Raw genomic sequence first — 24,878 nt, 5'->3', positions numbered from 1 at the left:
ACACTAACAAAATAGTATTTTAAAGAAGACATATGAGCTTACAACGAGAAAAATTCTTATTCGATATTTGAAAAAGAGAGTCTAGCAAAAGAAAGAGAAAAGAAAGAGAAAAAGTTAAGAATAGCTCTTTGACAAAGAGTATTATCTGAGTGAAAAGAACAAAACATTCTGAGAATCCTTCATTCATGCATTCATATCATTTTGAAGGTTCTATTAGAAGTATTGTAACTTTCTGTTATTGACTGTATCCCTTCTCTGTTGAGAGAAGCAGACCTCTGTGAAAGAGGGTGTTTTCCTTCTCTGTTGAGAGAAGTAGACCTCTGGGAAAGAGGGTGTGTTCCTTCTCTGTTGAGAGAAGTAGACCTCTGTGAAATAGGGTGTGTTCCTTCTCTGTTGAGAGAATAAGACCTCTGAGGAAGAGGGTGTTGTACTATTTATCCGGTAACTCGGATGTTATAGTGAAAGGCTCAAGTGTTTTGCTTGGGGACTAGATGTAGGTCAGTGACTTGACCGAACCAGTATAAATCCTGTGTTTTTTGTGTTGTGTCTTATTGCATTTAATTTTTATATTATCGATCTATTTCGTATTTCACTATTTACCCCCCCTCTAGTGGAATTTCAACTATAGTCATTTATATTTAATGAATCTGGAATAATAGACAATTCTAATTTATTAAACCTGAAACTATAGTCATTTTTGTTTTAATTATTCTGTAACTATATTCAGTTTTGTTTCATTAAACCTAAAACTATAGTCATTTTTGTTTAATGAATATAGAAATATAGTTAGTTCTGATTTATTAAACCTGAAACTATATTTATTTTTGTTTAATGAATATGAAACTATAGTCAGTTTTGATTTATTAAACCTATAGTCAGTTCTGATTTATTAAACCTGAACTACATTTCTATTTTAATGAATCAAGAACTTTAGTCAGTTCTGATTTATTAAACTTGAACTATATTAATTTACGTTTTAATGAATCTGAAACTATAGTCAGTTCTAATTTATTAAACCCGAAAATATAGTCATTTCTATTTTAATAAACTTGTAACTGTAGTTATTTTTGTTTTAATGTTCTAAAAACTATAGTCATTTTTGTTTTATTAAATCTGAATGATAGTTAGTTCTGTTTTAATGAATCTAAACCTATAGACATTTCTGTTTCATTAAATCAGAACTATAGTTAGTTTTGTTTTTAATTAATATGAAACTATAGTTAGTCCTATTTTAATGAATCTAAAACTATAGTTATGTTTTAATGAATTTGAAACTATAGTCATTTCTGTTTTAATGAATCTGAAGCTATAGTTTTTTTTTTTTAATGAACCTGAAACTTAGTTATTTCTGTTTTAATAAATCTGAAAGTATAGTTATTTATGTTTTATTAAATTTGTAACTATAGTTATTTCAGTTTTGATGAACTTGAAACTATAGTTATGTCTGTTTTTAATGTTTTGAAACTATAATCTTAATGATTCTGCACTATAGTCAATAATTTATGCATTGATTTTTCTAAAACTATAGTCATAATGATTTTTCACTATAGTCATATTAATTTTTACATTGATTTTACAGATACTATAGTCATATTGAATATGCACTATAATCATAGTAATTCATGCATTTAATCTTGCTAAAACTATAGTATATTGATTCTAAGACTGATTACATTGATTATGTTCTATAGTAATGTTAATTTACATGAAAAATAATTGCTATACATAATAAGTTATGTTGTCCTAAGGTAGGATATTGGGCATGATATTACATGATTTTTCTTTAATGATGTAAGCTATGAGGTATGTACATGTATGTTCATGATGGGACATATAGGTTGATGAACCCATAAGGTGCCTTAATGCATATGAGATGTGAGGCATGTGATGATGTTACTGTAAGGAATGAAAGAGTATCTTTGTACACATAAAGATTGAAAATGCATGTTCACATAAATTATATGGTACTCGACTAGTTTAAAGGCACTAGAGATTATAGAATTAGTTATGAACTCTCTCGTGAGTTACTCGAAAGGAGTACTTAGGCTATTATGCCTTGAAATGCCTAATGATGTGTCACATGAGATGAAATCTAATAATCCTAATGAAGATAGACCCCATAACTTATTTTGTAGATATCTACCTTGGAGAGGGTATGTGGTACAACTTCGAGGATCATGTTGTTGATATATTTTTTAGAGCAAGGCATCTCACTTGGTCCCTTATCCTTGGGTAGGAGCCTGGACTACCAAAAGTGTCCTAGGATGGTAGATCCCACAATTGTTGCAGTAGTACAAGATGCATCCTAATGTTGTTGATATCCTCAAAAAGGAAATTTTGTTACAGACTGTCAGTTGGTTGGATTTATTGATTAGTTAGATACTTTAAGTAATTAAGACACATAGAATAATAAATGTTTGTTGTAGTCTCTTCTGAGTTGGTGTGGTCCCATGTGTACCCGATGAGATTGTAATTAAGAGAAACAAATATTTTCTTACTTGCTCAGATTTATAATGAAAACATGTTTTTTTAATGTGAACTGCCAAAGTGAATTAAAATTATTCTTAAGTGTTGAGATACATGGATCTGATGTATCTATCTTGTTTAGTTCTTGTCATGGATATATTATTTGTTTATCTTATTTAATTTATAAATATATCATTTATTGAATTACAATATCATCTATGTGATGTGTGTTCTAGCTTGTACAATTACTATGTGTATGTGTGTACCTACCAAGTTGTCACAAGTCTGATATTACAAAATTTCATGTGATGAATGAGGTTTTGTACGATGGCGTAATGCAGTGGTGAGGCTGGTGAACCATGATCTATCTTTCGCCATTCCTAAGATTTAGGATCTCAATTAGATTGAGACTTTTTTACTCCTTATACTTGATTGTAGTACTATTTAATTTTAAATTAATTTTGGAATGATATTGTATTTAATATTTACTTCATGTGGAGTCAGATTTTCTAATGGAATCTTTTGGTATGTGGACTTGGATTCAAGTCTAAACGAGAATTAGAACCAATCTAGTGTAGTTTGCTAATTTGTGTAACTTTTCCAACGTTGTCTAATTCAAAACAAAAATTATTTTCACTGTTTATAACGATCCCCTCATTTGAGAAGGATTATGTTCTCCAAAAAAAATAAATTGATTGAAAATTTTGACAAATTTTTGAGTTAGAAATTTTGGAGTATTACACAAAAAGGCTTAACCAAATTCATCTACAATCATTCTTGGAGTTTAAATTTAATGAGAAAGTATACCAAAAATAAGAACTTAATTCGACCAGCTATGACATGGTTTGCTACTCAATTTTATACCCTACGTAGTCTTCTTCAACAAAAAATACTTTGATGCAAATGTTTACTTTTGAATGGGTAAATTCAAATTATGCCAAGGTTGAATATGGAGTAGAGTTATGTGCTATGGTTTTGAGTAACGGATTTTGGAATAAGTGCAAAGACTATGTAGATATTTATGTATTCCTTGTCCAGGTACTTCCATTGGTTGATGATAAACAACGACCAGCCATGAGATATATTTATGATGCTATGAATAAGGCAAGAAAACATGTTGCATGTGCTGTGTCCTCTAAGATAGAGTTTGGGTATATTTTGGAAAAAATACAACAAAAATGAAAATCACTTCATATGCCCCTTCATGGAGCAACATATTATTTGAATCCTAGCAAGTTTTATGATAATTAGTATAATTTAAAGCATGAAATTAGAAAAGGGCTTTATGATTGCGTTGAGAGATTGGTACCATCACCTAAAGAACAAAATGAAATTACTACAAAATTATTGTATATATAAAAAGGAACATGGTGAAATTGGAAAGGAAACAACAATGTGCAATCGACATAAATTGTCTCTAGGTAATGTCTCTATATCTTATTTTCATTCAATCTTTGGAATCTTCATTTTACATATTTACATTTATTTTCTAATTTTAACATCTTTGTGCATATTCTATATATAGTTGAATGGTGTACACAATTTGGTGGTGAGCATCCTTCTTTAATATCCCTTCAAATATTTGCTATCCGGATCTTGAGCCAAACATGTAGTTCATCCTATTGTGAAAGAAATTGGAGTGCGTTTGAGAGCGCATACGCACTAAGAAAAAGAATAACTTGAACACTCGAGGCTAAATGATCTTGTGTTTGTCTACTACAATTTAAATATCAAGCAAAGGTAATTATGTTATAATTTAGATGTTATACATAGTATATGTTGTAGACAAAACATGTTTGAAAGCTGGAGGAGGAAACATTATTTGGATCCTAGAATGATAATGGAGATGTAGTTGATGAAGTTCCACCTTATGTTGTGCAATATATATATATATATATATATATATATATATATATATATATATATATATATATATATATATATATATATATATATATATATATATATATATAATATTTTATTATATTAATTACATGTCGAGAAAGGTATATAATGATTATTCGGTTTATATATGTTTCATCTAATGTATTTATAAAAATGAAATTTTGTGTTTTTTATATATAGATCCATATCTTAGTGATACATCTTCAACTTTTAACGTGACTGCTGGTGTGGAATTCTCAAATGATTTCTATGTCAATTTCTGATGATGCTCAAGGGGGTGAAAATGTTCTAATGGACAAAGAGCTTCAAAACACAGATTGGCTTGAAAATTGAAACTGAATCATAGAATATTTGTTTAGAAAACTACTTTTGTATGAACTATTTATGTTCGAAACTAAAATCTTATGATGTGGTGTGTGCACATTATTTTGCATCATATGATGCAAAATTGTTTGAAACTTTTAACTATGTTTAAAGTTTGAACTTTATGGTAAATTGATTTCCTTCAAGGTTTCATATTTATGTCATTAATCTTAAATGTTTTTAGTGTTGTACTGAGTAGTCTTCAATTTAATATTATCTAATCACATATTTAAACTTATTTGCTTGATTATGATAATTTATGTTGGCTATGAATATTAATGAGCTTAATATGTGATGATAAATGTTTAAATTTCGGGTTGAACTTGTTAGGCAAGATGTCAAATGTCAATGAAGATCCAGTTTGGCACTTTGCTGAGCTAAAGCATTGCCCCCATCGTGAGTGTTCTTGCAAGTTAAAGCGTCCAACAATAATATGCAGGTTTTGCAGTAAGTTGATCTTTGGTGCCGATTTAATGAAATTCAAAAAGCATCTTGCCGGTGGTGTATATAGAAGGGTTGTCAGATCATGTGTAGTTGCACCACAAGAAGTTGTGAAGTAAATGAAAGATTCGATCATTCATGACAAGGCTTCATCTTCAAGTGCACCACCAATGGTAAAAAGCAAAGCTGCTGATAAAATGCTTGAAATATTTATAGGAGATGCTTGGAAGCAAATCAGGGATAACCCATAATTTTTTTGCATTTGAGCATTGCTAATCGTCTTATCGTAGTTGAACTTTGTATGGTGAAACTTTGTTTAACATTTGGTACTTATATTTTGTGTTGAAGACTTTATATTGGTTTGGTTTGGTTATGCACATTACTTGTTATGGTTTATACTTTATATAAACATGTGTTTTGTTTAATCAGTTGTGGTGCCACTTTATAGACGTTTTATGTGAATTGTAAACATGTGTTCTGTTTTTTCTTACTTTTCTGTTTTTTTCTGATTCATTTTTTGCATTTTTCTGATTTTTTGAAATAAAAAATCAATTTCAAATATTTCGATTCAGAGCATTAATTTCGATTTAAGGGTTTTTTAAGAGACCGATTCACCTACTGAATCGATTATGACAACATTGCTTGGGCTACTCCTACTTTGTGGCTTGAGTCTCCCATGCAAATCACAAAAGACAAAATGAGTTGACTTCAAAAGCCATCAAGCTCACATATGCTTGGCTCCTACCTAAGGCTCCAGCAACCCAAAACAAAACCAACACAAAACCAACACAAAACCAAATAAGACCAAAATAATTGACCCTACAATCCTCTAAGCACACATGCTGGGGCACCACCTATGACTTGAGGGCCTCATGCACTGAATTGTGCACCCAAGTTCCTAGTTGCAGCCCCAAGGGGGGTTGGCCTAGTGGGGTGGGGTCTTGGCTGCTAGACGGGCAGTCAAGGTTTGATTCCCATGGGCGTCGCCCCCTCTACACAAGCCAACGCATAGCATAGGCCCCGGGGGTAGGGTCCTAGCCTCGGAGTTTTATGCCGCAGACATGACGACGGTAGAAATGGCAGGCTGAGCCAGCACAACCAGGTTTTAGTGTCGGGTGTGATTTCTTAGGGCTATAAATAAATAAATAATGCTCCTAGGTGCACCTCATTGGATGCGGGCTGTGCACCCGCACTTCTAGGCGCACCACATAGGACCCTAACTATAGGTTCAAGGAGAATTCCAAAGACACAATGGTCTAAGTTGGTTGGTTAAAATTGAGGTGTTTACATTACAGTGGGTGAACCACAAAAATCTTTATGTTTTAGTCTGCTCTCTTGTTTATCTGGTTTCTTAATGATACTTGTATGCATATACCTCGAGACCATCATGTGAGTTGCTCAAATCGATCAGATGATGGAATTGATTCAAGTGATGAAATTAGTGACATTTTGGCCACAAAGCCACACTTTATGCACCCCAATGAGTGTATCAATAATCAAAGCCCTTACCTAGACCATTAGGTTATCTAGAACAAAAGAAAAATTAATTGGTAACCATCAAGAGGTTCATAACCAATGGTTTCATATCAAATCCGATTCATTGATGATAAATAATGTGTAAAAGTCAAAGCAAATAACTATAACAGTCATGTATGCGATGTTAAAAGAATATTACGGCATTACTGAAAGAAGTAAATAGATGTTTGAGATAGGTCAGTAGGATTTCTGCATACTAGCAGGAATAAAACGTTCCACCTTTTTTCCAACATTTCATAGGAAATCATCTCTCTCGCTCTCTGTGAAAACCAAATAATTAGAAGTCAACACTTGGACAGATCCAAAAAGCATGGCATGAGTATGACTGAACAGAGAAAGATGCTGTTGCGCTTGTTCATGGTGCTCTTTGAATTAGTGGTAGGGTGAGAGTGGATTCTGAAAATTAAGCCCTCGTTGTCATACTGCTGCAGCAGAAGAAAACATCAACTCTAAATGTGGCAGCTGATCATTGTTATGATCGTAATAATCTGAGCTGTAAAATTCCAATTGCACAATGGCCTTTTTCATGTCACCCGCAAGGACAAATACATTACAGTATATCATACAAAGCGGGTATGGATAATTCTCTTCATCGTTTCACACTTCAATATTCAAACTTCCTTCCAGAAATACACACAAACAACATAAATGGAAGGGGGTAAACAGGAGAAAGAATAACGAAATAATAAAAACCAACTAAATCCATGCTATTTTGGTTCAACATGTGGACATGCATACGCACCGCTGAACCTAAAGTCATCAGTGTTAAATTCCTAGAGTGAAAATGGGTCACTGTAATCACTGTAAGGATGATGAACGCCCTGTGTCGACACTCCTGAATTGATAGAAGTTGATGCTGATCCATCCACATTCACTGTTTCATTTTGCAAGATGGTCTCAATTTCCTTCACCAGCTCATTCATGGTTGGTCGATTAGCGGCCAGTTCTTCTACACATTGCAAAGCCAAGTCCACAAACTTCTTAAAACCTATAAGAGCAGCTTCTTTCCTAATAGCAGGATCCATTATCTCCTCAAGACCACATAGTTCCTTGTTTTTATCCATGGTCGTTTTCACCTCTCGAACAATATATCTTCCCGTTTCTAACGGTGGCCTAGCTGTTATAAGCTCGAGCATAACCACACCAAAGCTATAGACATCACTCTTATCTGTAAGCTGTTGACTCATGTAATACTCAGGATCCAAGTATCCCTGAAACAATAAAATATATTAATACACATGAATCAATTGTTCTAATCATGCCATAAATCATGGTTCTGTGCCAAGACCAAGTACAATTATAATGGTTCCAATAAGCACTTGATAGAAATTATCAAGAGCTAGTATTACAAATGATGGTCTATTTATCCAAGCCAGTATAAAATGAATGAGGTCAGAAGTAGCATGATGCTCCTGTTAACACGTAACATGCTCCCACTACCATATTGTTTTGTTTATCACGATATTAGTCAAAAAGTTTAGAGAGTCACAAAAATGTTTTTCACATGCTTCTAGATATTAGAAGACTCACCAGCGTGCCCTTCACCTGAGTGGAAACATGACCCTTTTCAGTATCTGAGATGAGCTTTGATAAGCCAAAATCTGCAACCTTGGCAGTTAGATCTTCATCCAAAAGGATGTTTGTGGACTTGACATCCCTATGGATTATTGGTGGATCAGCAAGCTCATGCAGATAAGCGAGTCCTCTGGCTGAACCCAGAGCAATTTGAAGCCTCCTCTTCCAGTCAAGGTAGATGCCACTTCTCCCTACTAACACATCAGAAAAGGTTTTCCAATTTAAAAAGGAAAAACAATAATCATCGATGAATGAATCAAACCATATCTCTTAAGACAGACTCAGTACCAGATAGACTTTCTCGTAATGTGCCATTACAAATGAATTCGTAGACCAGCATATGTTCTCCTTCATCAAAGCAGAACCCCACAAGGTTGACAAGATTCTTGTGATGAACTCTTGATAGCAGCTCAATTTCTGTTTTAAACTCCAGTGCACCTTGTTTTGATCCCTTCTCTGATCTTTTGACTGCCACAATTTGTCCACCTGGAAGAATCCCTCTGTATACCTGTGAAATGTGATCACAATCAGTGTGTGAGGATCTTTATGAAGCAAGGAATAGAGAATCTGACAGACTAACTTTGCCATAGCCTCCTGATCCAATCTCGTTGCTCTTTGAGAAATTATCAGTGTATTTTTTGACATCATCAAATGAGAACCATCTAACTCCCTTCAATTGAGGTGCACCTCCATCATCTTTACCAAACCCTGCTGTCCATGATTCTGAAATCCATAGACCACATAAAGTTTAAACCACCTATTAATTTCCTTTGAAGCAATAATAGAGTTTATTTTCCTAAGCTGGCATAAAGAATTGTCCTGCGTCATGTAACAGGCATGACATAATAAGAAATTAGAGGCGCAAACTTACCAAAAGGATCCCCATGTAATGCAGCTTTTCTAGCCCGTTTCTTATACTTGATTGCAAATAAGACAACTAAAGCAAGTAGTACGACCAAAATTAAGCCGCCAAGTGTTATTCCAATGATCACAGCAGAACTAGTGGATTTCACTTGCCTTCCTCCTGCAAAAACCTTATTTGATAAGTAGAAGCAAGTGCAAAACTGGCAATTGATTCATGAGTCAATAAATTTTGTATCTGATAAGAGAGTATCATCCGGATACCTTGTGTACGATAAGGAAAAGAAAGAAAATAATATGGCCCAAATCCGCTCGGAGGATTGAACTTTTGGTTGGTAAGATAAGTGGAGATTCTTAGGACTTCTGACTGGTTGAAATAAACACCATTTGATGGGAAAAGCGCCAATGATATTGATAGATAATCATTCACATCAAAGTAGATATTTGATAGAAATACAGACTGTGGAGCTAGACGGAGCTGGGTCCAGAGCTGAACTTCCAGCGAAGTGAATCTTGTGCTGTTTGATAAGTACCGAAATGCAGGTGCTCTTAAAATCAGAATTCCTTCGAAGGGATAAGCACATGCACAACTCTGGGGACTAAGAAACTGGCCTTGTGGACATATTACTTGCCCACAACCTGTCAAATTAGTTGAGTATGAAGCTGGTCCTTGAGTTGTAAGCTGGCAGTATCCACTGTTTGCAGGGAGATAAACACATACAGGATTGCCAACAAGTCTGCAGTGTTGGTCGCAAAAAAGCAGCATAGTGATCAAAATCGAGGCAGGAACGTTTTCATTAAATACTACAATTACATTGCTAGAACTATTCCTCACATTAGAGAATATGAATGTGTAACCCCAACTGTCACACCGGATATTTGGTTTTTCTCCAAATCCACAAGCAGTAGCTGTGGGCTGATGCTATTCCCCATACTAAGGGTGCCATTTAACGCATTGTTCTTCAGCATCCTGTAATGGTTACATGGTTAAGCTGAAAAAAGAAACCCGATTTGAATCCACATAACTTGCCAAGAATACAACACTGACTTACACATTCTGTAGCGAAGGAAGGCTGAACAGAGATGCTGGTACCTGTCCTTGAAGCATTGCATTTTCCATGACACTGCACAGATTGGTAAAAAAAGAAAAATCAGAAATCTATAAGATTGTTAAAGTTTCAGGAGTGGAATAAAAACAAATTTAACTCACATTGTTGTAAGTGACTGCAAAGTTGTCAACCACGATGGAGTTACTGATGGATCAAATGAATTATTGCTCAGATCTCTATGAAAGAGAAGTGAGGAGTCAATTTTATTGTATTCAAAAATAAAATGCCTATAATTAACTACTCGCATAAAGTTCAAGCTTGTTACATAGAATTGAGGGATAAAATCCCAGTTAAATTGGGCAGTGGACCAGTCAGCCTGTTGCTTGCCAAGTTCCTGAAAAAGGATGGAAGATATGAGAAGCCTTTCGAGAGAACTGGGCTTCAGTGAAGCCATGAACTGGTTAAGTAGAAACATACAGCTCACTGATACGTGTGAGATTATTTAGGCTGGTTGGCACCGATCCATTCAGGGAATTCCTATCAAGACGACTGTAGCATAGGATAATAATTAGTAATCAGAAAGGAAGATGACCCTTGAGAAATAGAACTCATCCAAGATTAAGAAATTATGCAGAAAGTTGGTCAATAAGATTGCTAGACTAGTTGAGCCACACTATCTTAACAAATGGTTCTCAAACTAAAGTCCTACAAGGGATTATCCCTAGCTTAGCTATCCAATTAGAATATATATATATATATATATATATATATATATATATATATATATATATATATATATATGAGAGAGAGAGAGAGAGAAGTAAAATGAAGCAGTGTAACATGCACCAAAGTTCTTACAGGACTTCAAGGGACTGGACAAGGCCAAACGTCGAAGGAATCTCTCCTGTAAATTGGTTGCCATCAAACAGGCTGTTTCATCCATAATACAGTTAGAGCTAGAATGAAGAATAAAAGGACAAAAAATAAAATCTCAGAAGACTTTGAGAAATGCATTAGTTTACATGTGTAGAAGCACCATTCTTGAACTGAAAAGCTGAGCTGGAATTGAACCTGAGAGCTGGTTCCTACTAAAATGGCTGGAAATAGTGCAAAGAATGAGCTGCCATCATTATAGTTAATGCTTGATGCAAAAGAAGAATTATTATTTCCTGTATTGAAACTCACAAATGCTTTGCATTAAGAAGATTGTCCAAACCAGGTGAATTTCCATTTGAGACTGGAAGGCTTCCTGTTAGTGCATTGTTTGAAATGTCTAGCCAGTAGATGTTGGAGAGTCTACCCAATGAAGGAGGTATGTTACCCGTCATTTTGTTAGAATTTAGGTCACTGTAGAGAAGGAAAATGAAGTAGAACTCAGATGGATTGATGAGTTGAATTGATGATGTCTTAGAAAGTTTAAAAAAGAAAGAAATGTTTGTTAAGTGAAAAGAAAAAAGCTAAACAAACAAATTTTTACAGGTAAACCAGCTGCGCAAGATTGCCAATCATTGCGGGGATGGGACCATTGAGGCTGCAAGCGAGAAGGATCCTGATGAACAGAAATTCAAGTGCTCGATTATTACTTATTACAGCCAAAAACAGTGAAATTAGATCAGAATTTCAAAGAATAAGAAATTTCTTACAGGCTTCTTAAATTTACCAAATTCCCTATACTTGCTGGGATTGGACCAGTCAGTCCAGGATTGTTAGAGAAATCCCTATAACAAAACCAAGTAAATAAATTCACGAGTCTGGTTCAATACAAAGAGAAAAGCTAAGTTTAGAAATCTGGGGTCAAGATAACTTACAAGGCCTGCAACTGAGTAAGAGAACCAATATCAGTAGAAATGCTGCCCTGAAGACTCATGGATGACAAAGTCCTAAAAGAGGAAAGCCTAGATCATGAAACAAGTGAAGAAAAGAAAAGCCACAGAGAATGAACAGATTCACAGAGAAAACGCACAAGGTGACCACTCTACTATCATTGCAGGTAATTCCATCCCACGGTGTTCCACATGGATCAGATGGCCCCCAACTTCTTGGGGTATTCTGCAGATTTGCCTTGAGAGCAGCAAGTGCAGCAGCTGCAACATAATCCAACAATCAAAAAAATTAATAAGAACATAATAGTTGACAGCCATTTGCAAGATTTTTATGGTGTGAGGTACTCCACTTACTATCATACTCTTCCTAATTGAGAGAATATAATGAATGCCCGACCATGAGAAGAGATTCAACGAAGTCATCAAGGTCTCTAAATTGAAATAGAAAAAGGGCTCTCTTTTTGCTTTGAACTGACAGATATAATGCCTAAGTATATTTCTGGATATGGGGATGAATAACTTTAGAGTTTAGAAATGGTTACGTTAGAGTTTTTTTTGGTACTAAAACTCTAAAAACTATAAAGAAACGCATCACGGGAAGTACTTCTCATGGCCATAACAGAATAACAAAATATCATCTTCACGTGCTCCTGAATGTAAAAAGAGCAATCATTTGATTTATGTAGCATCCTCGGACATCCGACCAGGTGTTCACTTTGTGTTACAATTAAGAGAACAACTTAAAATTTACCACAGACCAAGTTTCCTCAAATAGCCATGTTCTTAGAACCAGAAAGTTCGGCGTGGAATTTATACCAATCAATTCCAATTAACCTATTATAAGTTTATAACATAGGTTCAACATCAACGATGATAATAAAAACAATACTAACAAACTCAGTTTCTAAAGAATCAAACCCTGGTTATAGGCTTTAAGGTTGCGCATCAATACATATTCAAGTTGAAAAGTAGGAAGAAAAAATTAATCACTGCTAACGCGATGTACCTCATAAACATGCAAAACCTCCCTTAAGAAAAATCCAATACAATAAACAAACACCATTTACAACCAACATCATAAAAAGTTAAAAAGGTAAGACAAAACAATCATTTCTAACATGATAGAACACAAAAACATGCAAAGTTCTCCCTGAAAAAGAACAACAATCTAAGAAAACATCATTCACAAACAAGAACGTAAGCGTGTCCTGTTTAAGGGCACATACAGAGGAACTACGATGAAAGGTAAATGACAAATTGAGAAAAAAGTTGATATTTCCAGCACAGAAGAAGAAACAAGAGAGCAAGCTAACAAACAAGAGGTGAACTTTTTAAGAGAAAGTACCATCTTGACCGTTTGTAACAGCCGAAACCACAACCATATAGCATGTGATACCGATCGACAGGACTGCAAAACAGTTCCAGCGCACATCCATCGACAGGCAAGGATATGGTGCAGGAAGGTTGTTTGGTGAAGTCAATTCCCTCAAATTCAACCAATCTCACAGGCACAGAGCCAATATAGCCATCTTTCTTTGATAACTTTGACAACCAACTTTCTTTTTGAGAAGATGTATTTTTTTTTTTTGAGAAGACCTTGACAACCAATTTATTTTTTTATAGCCTTTTCCTATAAGTCGGCAGACTCGGCACCAGGCCTCAAAAAATATCACCACCTACCCGTTCACAGATTATTATATTTTACTTCTCTCTCTATATATATATATATATCAGCCCAGGTTGGCTATTATTTGAAAGTGCCTGATTCCATTAATGGCTCTGGTGGCCTTTCAGATGGTGATAACCGCGTACGAAAGGTAGCATGACATGGACAAAAAGGTTGCAGGAGAAAACAAAAATATACACTTGTAAGGACCAATTCCAACATTTGAGTCGGTAGGTTTGTTGATCTTCTTCTACGATCAAATCGTCTTGACTTCGTCATTTTGAATTGATCTTGAAGACAATCTTTTATTAAATGAAAAACAAGAAACAAAGATCAAACTTTGAACAGGGTTTATCCCAAGGATAATTTAAAACCAAACAATCTTAAAGTGCTGAAAAGCTAATAACAATATGAATTGCGGTTAGATGCCAAAACATTTTATTTTAATTTTTAACATAAAAAGTTCAGATAAAAGTCTTGGTTGGAAATGAATACATCTTTTTAAGAAAGAAAGATGAGTGACAAGGTCAAATCTTTCAGGGCACGTTTTAGGAAGAAAAAAATGTACAAACTTTTTGGACACTTCGGAGAGAAAAATTTTCTTTGAGAGATTTTTAAAAAATACATTTTTTTTCAGTAGTTTCATCTTTGTGTAATGATGACATCAGCTTTTTTGGTGGACCCTCAGTGATGAAAGTCAATGAAGATGATTATTTCAAAACACTAATAAAACAAAAAATTAAAATGTTTTGACGTGTCACCTGACTTAAGTCCAAGAGATTCAGCCATTTATCCTGAATTTTAGCTTTCAAAATGAACAGTCGTTTGGCTATTTATCATGTTCTTCCAAAGCACTCTAAGGGTCGATTGCGTCTAGTGGGGCCCGTTTTGTCCCAGCCAATGTATGGTGCAAACACTGGACAACCAATTACTAGGGACCGCTGTGTCTTCGAGGGCCTTTTGTCCCGCATTTGAAACATGGGCTTTTTAAGGTTGGGATGACAAATTGGTGAGGAACTATCTCGCTAAAAATGAGTGCTCTGATTGAATGTTAAAATGAGAAAGGAGACCAAAGTCATTGTAGAATGTGCACTTTGCTCATTCAGGTTGGGAATAGTGGTCTCTAGGACTCTGATAGAAGATTAAGCCGGCATTCCAATTGGGAAGTTGACATAGAATTTTGGATTGATCCTTGTTACTGTTTTCTTCATTTCAAAAATATAAAAAGACATTCATTTTTTCATTTTATTTTTTATTTTTTGACGATAAAAATTTTGGCATATTTCAAACCGGCACCTGCATTTTCAGCATAAATTAAAAAAAACACACACTTTTTGAAAATTTTCATAAATGTGCGTGTAGTTTGCTATCTCAATTAACATATTGAATCAGTCTTTTCGATGGCCCGAGGATCTAAGAAGAGCTAGGCAGAAAATTGGGTAATACTCTCAAAGTACTCTTGGACTCGGAAACCTTGTTCAACCATCGGACTCCTTAGACGGTGTAGAACAGAGGAAAAGCAGCAATCCTTTAGCTTGGTTCACCCATCGTGATTCCGTGATATGAATCATAACCAAGCCTGAACTACTGTAACTCTAGGCCGAGCCAGGAATTTAAACTAGGCTGGCACAAATATATATAGTAGAGAGAAAAATACTAATAAATTATAATAATAATGTGTTTCCAAAAAATCAAACAATTATTCTAAAATATACTTTTTTCAATTGACATGATTAATTTTTTAATATTTGAAAAAAAATCATAATTGATTCATTGTTAATTGTAAAAAAAAATAGCAATTGACAAAAAACATAGATCTCTCATCTATGCTAATTGATATAATAACAAAAAAATGAAATCTCTAATATTCTAAGGAAAATCAAACATTCATTATTCATGGATTCATGCTTAATGCAAATTGAAAAAGAAAAACACATAAAAACTTTAAAATCATAATTAAGCGTTTATAATTAAAAAAAATCAAAACCCTAACTCATGCAAACATTACAAATTATGGATTTACACTGATTGATAAAAAAAACCTTAATATTCTACTAAAAACAAGCATTTATGATTCATTGATTCATGCCTAGTGGTAGTTTTAAAAAAATGAAAGCGATAGAGGGCAGAATTTTGAGACAGGACAGGGGTGAAGACCTTGTCCCCTGCCTCTGCCCTGATCCACTGCCATCCCTAACACCAGTAGGAGCAGCTAGTGCACGTCACCTTGTGTTAGGACATTGAAAGTTCAAATCTCAGGGTATCATTGTATAACTAGTAGGGTCTGCCTAACCCTATCTTGCCTTAAAAAAAAAAGAACACACCAAAGATAAAGTGCTAAAATAGGAATCTATGTCCACAGTGAATGGGAGGATCCTCACTCTCTCTCTCTCTCCTAGTATCCTTTGTCCATTAGATATGCTTATAAAGGAGGTTGCCACAAGTGGCTACAACTATTATAAGGCAAATGCTGAAAATTAGGAAATGACAATTCAGCACAAAGGGAAACCTTATCAACTATCCTTGGAAATGAGCTATCTAAATCATCTTCCTTTAACTCCTGCATTTTAGGATCCATAGTACCATTCTCATCATGATCCTTACAACTGACCAAGGACCGGGTTGTTTAGGGTGTGTTTGATGGCGTGTCCAAGATTGGACAGAATAATGGAACATAACATACAAAACAAAACACATATCTTGTCTATTATGTAACAATTGTAGTACATCCAATGCTTGTTTCGATTGGACAAGAAATTGTGTTCCTTTTCCTTGTGTCCAACATTTGATTTTTGCGGACAGCTTGTACACATATTGATCATGGTTCGGATAACTTTGTTTTGGATCATACGAGTTAATCTGCCAAACCATATGAGTGTTTTGACATGTTTATTATGGATTTTAACTCTTGATATGGATCTCAAATTGGTTAATTTGAGAAAAAATAAGAATTAATATTCTTTTATTTACAAAATTCTTTAATCGGTGTCACATTGAATCTAATTATTAAAGTATATCAAAAAATTTAAAAATATGGTTTTTAGCCCCAAATATGGATCTCAAACTAGATCCAAGTACGTTAAAAATGTTTAAATTTTGGGTAAATTGAGAAAAAATAAGAATTTATATTTTTATATAAAATGCAAAAAACCATAGATAAATCATAAAACTCTGAAATGCAAGAAAATAAATAATAAATAAGCCAAAAAACAACAAACTACAAGAAAAATAAACCAATAAAATCAAACAAATCATAAAGTTAAATATAAAGAGCCCTAATTCAAACCCTAATCAAATAAGATCAAAGAAAAACCACCCTAATCAAATACATGAAAGCCCTAATCAAATTAACTATAAAAAGCCCTAATTACAAAACATTGAATCAAATCCCTAATCAAAGAAAATAAAAAAAAAGCCTTAATCAAATCAAAGAAAAGCTCTAATAAAATTAAATAACAAAATCTTTAATTAAAGATATTTTATTAAAACCCTAATCAATAAAAATCAAACAAAAAACCTTAATCAATGAAAATAAAAACAAAAACTCAAATCAAAGAAAATCAAACCAAAAAAGCCCTAATTAGAGAAGAAGGGGAAGAAAGAAGAAAATGAGGAAGAGAGGGGGGGGTGGATAATGTGAGAGGATCGGGGTTAGACCCCCTTCCGCCTGATTTTTTTTTTAAGTTATGTTTCACTCGTCTTGTTCTCAGCATAACAGGAGGGTGGAACAGTGTTTGACCATTCCATGGACGTGTATGGCATTTGATCGCTGCAATGTCTCACATGATCAAACAACCCCTTAATGGGAACACACCCCTATGATGTAAAACCCATGATGCTTTGAGAAAAAATAGGAATTGATATATTTTTTATATAAAAAATGCTTTAATCAGTGTCATATTGGATCTAATTATTAAAGTTTATAAAAATTTTATGGATTTTAGCCTCAAATATGGATCTTAAACAAGATCCAACTATAAAAAAAAAAGGTAAATTGAGAAAAAAAACAAGAATTCATATTTTTTTATAACATATATAAATCATAAACCCCTAAAATGAAAGAAAATAAATCCTAAATACAACAATAAACAAGAAATTACAAAAAAGATAAACCATAAGTAAATCATAAAATTAAATATCAAATGCCCTAATTCAAACCCTGCAAATTAGTTATTTATATGTCTACCTCATGATGTTTATACATATAAAAGAAGTGATTCTAAAAAAATCTAATGCATTGTTTCTCTTGATTTATTTAAACTCATCTAATACAAAAGAGAGTATAGCCACCCACAAATAACCATAGAGGTATTTATTATGCCATATAATTTAAAATTTTCTCCTATGGCTTAACTAAGTCTATCCTAAGCGATCAATCCTGCAATGCAGTGATTGAGAGATGGACGTGGAGTCCTTGTATCGGCCTACGTCCGCATATGCCACCTGAGCTAAAAATATAAGAAATATTTTTTTTTTAACTCTGTAGAGTTTCTCGTTCTACCCTGTGAATCCCCTAGTAGACCTGTCCCTATAACCTCTGTAAGATAGGGATGATGCACATATAATCTTCTAATATTTTTTTATACCCAACGAGGTTTATACTGCATTTTCCTCTTTAAGAAAGACATGAGATCGAGACAGACTCAATCATCTTATTGAGAAAGATCAAAGAAAAACAACCTCAATCAAATACAATAAAGGTCAAATCAAATTAAGTAAATATTAGAAACCTTAATTAAATATATTTGATTCAATGCCCTAATCTAAAGAAAATAAAAAAAACTCTAATAAAATTAAATAACAAAAGCCTTAATTAAAGATATTTGATTCAAAGCTCTAATCAATGAAAATAAAAGAAAAATCCCTAATAAAATTAAATAACAAAAGCCTTAATTAAAGATATTTGATTCAAAGCTCTAATCAATGAAAATAAAAGAAAAATCCCTAATAAAATTAAATAACAAAAGCTTTAATTAAAGATATTTGATTCAAAGCCCTAATCAAAGAAAAAAAACCTAATCCATAAAAAAAACTGTAATAAAAGAAAATATGAAAGCAAAAAGATCCCTAATTAGAGAAGAAGAACGAATAACAAAGAATGAAGAAGGGCGAGAGAGAAAGGGGAGAGAGGAATGAAGAAAAAGGGGAAGAAAGAATAACAAGGGAAGAGAGGAACGAAGATGGGAGAGAGAGAGAGAGAGAGGGTCAGGGTTTCAATTTTTTTAAGTTGTGTTCCTTCCGTCCTGATCTCAGTGTAACCGGGGCTGGAACGGTGTTTCACCGTTCCATGGACGTGTCCGTCGTTTGATTGCTGCAACGTCTCGCACGATCAAACATCCCCTTAATGGGCACACACCCTGTGAGGTAAAACCTAGGATGAGAACACAACCACTGTGGCTTATGTACCTCATCTATGATAAAGGTGCAAGCGCAGCCATATGCCCGCAAGGTTCCATAAGGTGTCTTAATCTTAACACCCTCATGTATAACATACAAATCACGCAGCCTGCAGTCATTCAAGAGTTGAAGGCAGGGTATCAATGGGTCGGGTTTGGCCTAGAATCCACATGTACCAAACCCTATAGGCTCATGGTTTGGTGACAAAGAAAAAAGGTCGAATTAAAATATGGGTCAGACCCAATAGGTCCGATTAATATATAGAGTTGGGTATGGTTTGTGAAATTTCATACCAGACCCAGGTCCGAGCCGAGTTCCGATTAAGATCCTTGATTTTTCAATGTAAAAGAAATAAAAAGAAATATGATTTTATAGGGTATGGATTGGGTCTGGTTGTGTAATCCATATAGTAGCAGGGTATGGTTTACCTTATAGTGGACTCATTCAGACCCAGGTCTAGATCCAGCACCTCAATGTCAGATCCAGGTTTGGGCCCACTTGGGTCCGGACCAGATCCCAGCAGCTGACACCCATAGTTGAAAGGCCGGTTCTAAGTTCTGTATATACAAAAAACACCTATTAGCTAGTTGAATTCAACAGTACTTCAAGCGGTCCTACATGAGTGGTCGATCTGCAAGAGCAAATTAATCTGAGAGTTATAGCTGCATGTGGAACATAATGTACAGGGCAAACAAGATTATAAAGAGAACTAAAAAGTTTTCTTGGATCCATTCAGTAAATTCATAACCTATGGCCCGCCTAAAAACTGGATCTTGGCCGAACAAGATTAAAAAGAGACCTAGAAAATTTATTGGATCGATTCAGTCAATTCGTAAACCATGATCAGCCCAAACATGTAAACGGATCTTGATTATCCTGTTAACAAATCCTACGAAACCATTGAATTATGCATGTGAATCATACCTGAGACATTATGATGCACCTCACTTGTCTTCAAGTAGTCTGTATGAAATTATTTACCGGCCGGACCCATAGGATTGTCTTGGTTTAAAACAGGCACCATACCTACCTTATAAATTGAACTAGACTACCTAAGTTTACTGGAGTTTCTTAATTTAGGTTGCATATATAACATTCACGGAGCATGCTTTAAGCTTTTGCAATGTATCTACAGGATGAAGGCACCCATCACTTCAATTAAAACGTACCCGAAACTTTTGTAGCCCATGCCTACCAATATCAGTGCCCACTACCTAAACCCGTACATAAACTATGAGCATCCCTACAAAAGATTTTAAGCCAAAAATATAATCGTGACAATGTTTTGCCATTATTCTGCTCTTCAACTTCTCAAGCCTTCTGTTGGAGGAGTGTGAAGTTTGTTCCCTACCTAGATATAAATCCTTAATTTTTTAGCATCCAACTTCGCGGTAAGTTGGTGGTAGGTTGCAGGAGGTCGGTTGCCTACCTGTAAGATGGGAGTTCGGAGGCGTTAGGTCACGAGGTGTTTTTTTTTTTTGGTAATTCTATAATTTTAACCTAAACTCTTTGTTATATTTAATTACATTAGTAGACTCCTTATAAAATTTATAGACTTCTCCTATTTAAGAAGACATCTTCCTTTATATTGTGTATCCGTTAACAAAAAATTTTGAATAGGGAAAGAAGGGACTTACTTGGATTCGCTAAAATCCTATTTAGAAATGTGGGGACACCGTATATGATTATCGATTGTCCTTCGCTTGACGGAAGGTAAAGTCTAGACAAGTTTCTCAATTTCGTAGTCCAAATTGCACCATCGAGATGGTCGAATATGCAATAAATATTGAAAGTATACAAGTATATGTTCTAAATAATAATAAAAATCAAAACAAAAGAACGAATCTAAGTGAATGATGTAGAAAATTATCTTTTTTGAACTCGAGGGTCCATTAAGCCTTTAAGTTCTTCTGTAGTTCGAACAACACTCTTGCGAGATATGAAGATAGTTGTAGTAGCTCTGGCAGCATCCCGACACAGGTAAGGCAACTCTAGAGAGGAGGGTATGAAAGGCTAGGTTCATTCTCTCTAGGGTCAGGGCTCGGATTGGGAAATTCTAGATGACCAGGATCTAGAGGGAGGCCCTTATTTATAATTTTTTGAGTGAAATATGGGTCACCATGTTTTTCGAATTCAGATCCAGTTCAAATGGATCTGAAACTATCTCAAATAGGGATAAAGTTCAATCTAAAAGAGTGTTCCCCTCCAAAAAATGCACAGGAGGGGAGGTGGTTTAAATAAGATTGAGTGAGGATAAGCCAAATGGTTCATCATCTTGCTCGAAAGGCAAGATGGCAGGACAATTTGGTCATCTCAATCTGGGACAACTAAACAGGGAGCCATCTCAAAGGTGGGATGACCAGACCAGGCATCGTCCCAAGATGAAATCGTCGTAGGTATGTCCATCCTTGGGTAGAAGCTAATGGATGGGGTCATTCCGGATAGGTATGGCTAGGCATGGCGTCATCCCCAGCATGGGATGGCTACATGAAGGGTCATCCCCAACGAATGATGGCAAAAAATAGGGGTCATATCAGTCCCAAGGCAGGGGTCTAGAATTTAAAAAAATTGAGAAAATTAAGTGTCTACAATGATGTGATTCGATTTATGACAAAGAAGTAGACACACACCCATATTTTTGAAACAACTAGGTTGCTAGGACCGTCCATGGTCCCGCCAAATGATGTTGGGCCAATTTTGAAATCCACTAGGTTATGAAGATTATTTGGGTCTCGCCAAATGAGATCGGGTCGGTGTTTTTGGGTGGAGAGGAGAAACTATGTTATGGAGACTGTGAGTGGCTTTGTTGAATGAGGTTGAGCCAATTTTTGAAAACCACTGGGATGTGGGGACCATTTAAGTCTCGTCGAACGAGGTCGGGCCAATGTTTTAGAAGAAAACTAAGATGTGGGAACCGTTTGGGTCCCGCCGAATGAAGTCGGGCCAGTTTTTCTTCTAAAACATAATAGTGTTTTTCGTGTCATTTGTTGGTGATGATGATCTTTCGCTCTCATGATCATAAACAATGAAAGAGTACCTTGCTATCTGTCACTATGATGGACGGCCCAAAGGAGAATGTCGTTCTTGGGTGGACGACATTGTAGGAATGTCATCCCAAAGCTGGATGGCTAGGCCGAGGCGCCATCCGATATTGGACGGCCCAATGGGGTTGCCATCCGATGTCGAACGATCGAGCAAGAGATGCCATCCGATGTTGGACGACCAAGCAGTGGTGTCATCAAATCCTTGATTATCATTCGATGCACTGCTCTCACTGCAAGATTCATATGAGAATTTGATTTCCAGTTGAATTAAAATTCTTTTCTTATAAAAACGCCTTATATGTTTGTTTTGCTCCAAACCTCTGGCTTTTATGCTTCTTAACGAGCTTGATTTATGCTCCAGTGTTTGTGATGGATTCACCTGCAGTGGTAGTCACCCTGAAAAAGATCAACATCTTCCCTATCAACTCTCGACAAGTTCACACTCATTATCATATCTGTCATGGGAGATTCGTAAGAACTTTTTCTCCATTTTTTGCTTACCTCTCACTGTTATTCACCCTATGTGCCCTTTTTGTAGACCAACCGCGAATATGAATAATAGATTGTTGTCCTTGGTTGGTATACCAAATTCTAGACTGCTCATCACCAGTTTCTATGGACCTATGGAATTTATCATGTTTGTCGATTATAGAGGATACTGATTAATGGTGATATTCTCTCTGCTCTCATGGAACGTTGGAATCCTTGCATGAGTACCTTTTGGCTTTCCTTTGGAGAGATGACCATTACTCTTGATGAGACAATTTGTTTTCTCGAGTTGGTTCACTTTCCCACAAAAAAACCCTTTAAATAGATTCATGGTTATCCAGGGTACTATGGATACATGTAAGCTCTTATCTTTCCATTTTGGCCATTCACACTAGGATATGATTCACCCTTAATGGGATATACAAAATCAATATCCTCACATTTTGATCAAAGATCTGAAGACTTTCTTCCAGCCTCGCACCCTTTTAGCCACTAGCTCTCGCGCAATGAAGCATCTACTAGGGCCTTTTTATTTTTGTGTTGTGGGACTTGCTTTTCCCTTACGGGGACCATCTCATGGACCTTCATTATATACGGATGCTGAAGAGTTGGTATGTTAATGGGCCAAGCTTATCTCTGGGCATGGTCGTTTTGGTGGTAACTTACAGGGGTATGAGTAAGTATTTTGTTTTTGGAAAACTGAAGTTCCTTGGCTGTAAAATTCTTCTTCAATTATGATTCTTTGAGCACTTTCGAGCTAATTGGCTTTATACTACCCTCTGTTTGGACCCAGTGGAAACTCGTTATCGCCTGGTTCAGGATCAAAACACTATGATTCACTTTGCTTTTATGGAGGGCTTTTGGAGTGCTCAACCCTTGATTCGATAATGTGAGACACTGAGATATATTGGGTCACCACCATTGCGTTGTGTCCAGGATGATCCATCATCCTCTAGTACTTCCTAATCCCTTTTTCAAAAAGGTTTATCAGTTGGGTCGCTGCCTTCACCAGTTTTCTGTTTGTGAGGAGGTTTTATACAATATTGTGACTGAGCAACCCTTTATCGAGTTTTTCCTTGGCAGTCAGTGGGATTTTCACATGAGGTTCATTCATGACTCATGGGATGAGATGATGCCCCTTGTTCGCCAGACCAATCATTTCGCCGCTGCAACCTACAACACTTGGTGGTCAGACATTTGCCCTTTATTTAAGCTAAAAAAATTGTGGGAAGCAACTAGTTGCTTGCTTTCTTTCATTGAACCATGTATAAATTTCATTCTCTTTAATTGAAATTCATTCCCTTTTCTCTTGATGTGCATATGAAATTTATTTTTCCTTTATGATGGTGGAAGCAACAAATAGGGGATGGCATGATTCAATGCATGGGTGAGGAAAAAGAACGATAGCCGTCCTTAGTAGGAACTGGCATAACACTGAGGAACGGGCGAACAAAGGCACCATCAAGAGTAGTGATGGCAAACCAAAACACTGTCAAGAGTGAAGATGACCGAACATGAGTGAAAACTAGGGTTACGCAAGACTGAGGCCCTATCTCGAGCATTGTCCTGAGGAGGGATGGACGAGCCATGGGTGCCATCCCTAGGAGGGATTGCCGAGCGGGGCACCATCCCTAAGAATGGATGGGAAGAACAAGATGACACCTTGGGGACATCAAAACTGAGGCACTGTCCTAGGGACATGACTTAAAGGAAAAAAGATGGGATGGTGCACCATCCCATGACTTGATATAAAGAGAATGGGACAATGCATCGTCCCATCACTTGACATAAAGAGAAAAGGTGAAGTAGGATAAAAGGAGAGGGGATGAGAGGGAGGAAGAAGAGGGAAAAGGAGAAGAGGAAGATAAGTGAATGGAAGAGGAAGAGAAGAGAGAAGCAGGAGAAGAGGAGAATGAAGAAGATTTTCGAGCGAATGATGCGCTCCCTCAACTCTTGTCACTGATCAAATGAGGAATCCTTGCAAAATTGTTAAGTGATCTGTCCTTGCCTCATGTTTTGTTACTTTGATGCGAACGATGGAGGTGAAAAAGGGATCATCAGATGGCAGGTGTCCCAACTGAGAAGCGGCAAGAGGCGGATGGTGGGTCTCAACTGGGAGGTGGTGAGGGCCGAATGGTGGGTGTTTTGCTATCCGGGGCTCGACAGATAGGTGGTGAGGGACAAGGGACGGATGAGTGTGCTATCATCCTGGATCCACCAATGGACAAAAAAGGGGGAGGGATGAACAACTGGTATGCTATCG

General features: G+C 35.8%; 1 protein-coding gene across 1 annotated transcript; it reads right to left on the bottom strand.

The window, feature by feature from the left end:
• Positions 1-6,894: 6,894 nt before the first annotated feature.
• Positions 6,895-13,540, bottom strand: LOC149844960 (leucine-rich repeat receptor protein kinase HPCA1-like). Its single transcript, XM_089997403.1, has 19 exons — positions 13,365-13,540; positions 12,160-12,280; positions 12,005-12,076; positions 11,840-11,914; positions 11,674-11,745; positions 11,382-11,543; positions 11,219-11,293; positions 11,055-11,126; positions 10,674-10,745; positions 10,522-10,590; positions 10,358-10,432; positions 10,200-10,271; positions 9,983-10,117; positions 9,412-9,884; positions 9,158-9,310; positions 8,867-9,009; positions 8,575-8,794; positions 8,242-8,480; positions 6,895-7,922 (listed from the first exon to the last, which is right to left on the bottom strand). The coding sequence occupies exons 1-19, from the start codon at positions 13,453-13,455 to the stop codon at positions 7,485-7,487; spliced, it is 2,829 nt and encodes a 942-aa protein (XP_089853529.1). The 5' UTR covers positions 13,456-13,540; the 3' UTR covers positions 6,895-7,484.
• Between the last annotated feature and the right edge of the window lie 11,338 nt (positions 13,541-24,878).

Source organism: Nuphar pumila, chromosome 2, assembly GCF_984573655.1.
Source record: "Nuphar pumila chromosome 2, dmNupPumi1.hap1.1, whole genome shotgun sequence".
Lineage (NCBI taxonomy): Eukaryota > Viridiplantae > Streptophyta > Magnoliopsida > Nymphaeales > Nymphaeaceae > Nuphar > Nuphar pumila.
The sequence above is the reverse complement of the archived record's forward strand: the minus strand, read 5'-3'. Positions and strand labels throughout refer to the sequence as shown.

What these genes read in the sequence shown, in the direction of transcription:
- LOC149844960 (XM_089997403.1), bottom strand. Translation starts at nt 13,455, where the DNA reads ATGGATGTGCGCTGGAACTGTTTTGCAGTCCTGTCGATCGGTATCACA. An exon ending in TTGGTAAATTTAAGAAGCCT is followed by an intron (nt 11,746 to 11,839) that starts GTAAGAAATTTC and finishes TCTGTTCATCAG; the next exon opens with GATCCTTCTCGCTTGCAGCC. An exon ending in CTCACACGTATCAGTGAGCT is followed by an intron (nt 10,591 to 10,673) that starts GTATGTTTCTAC and finishes ATCCTTTTTCAG; the next exon opens with GAACTTGGCAAGCAACAGGC.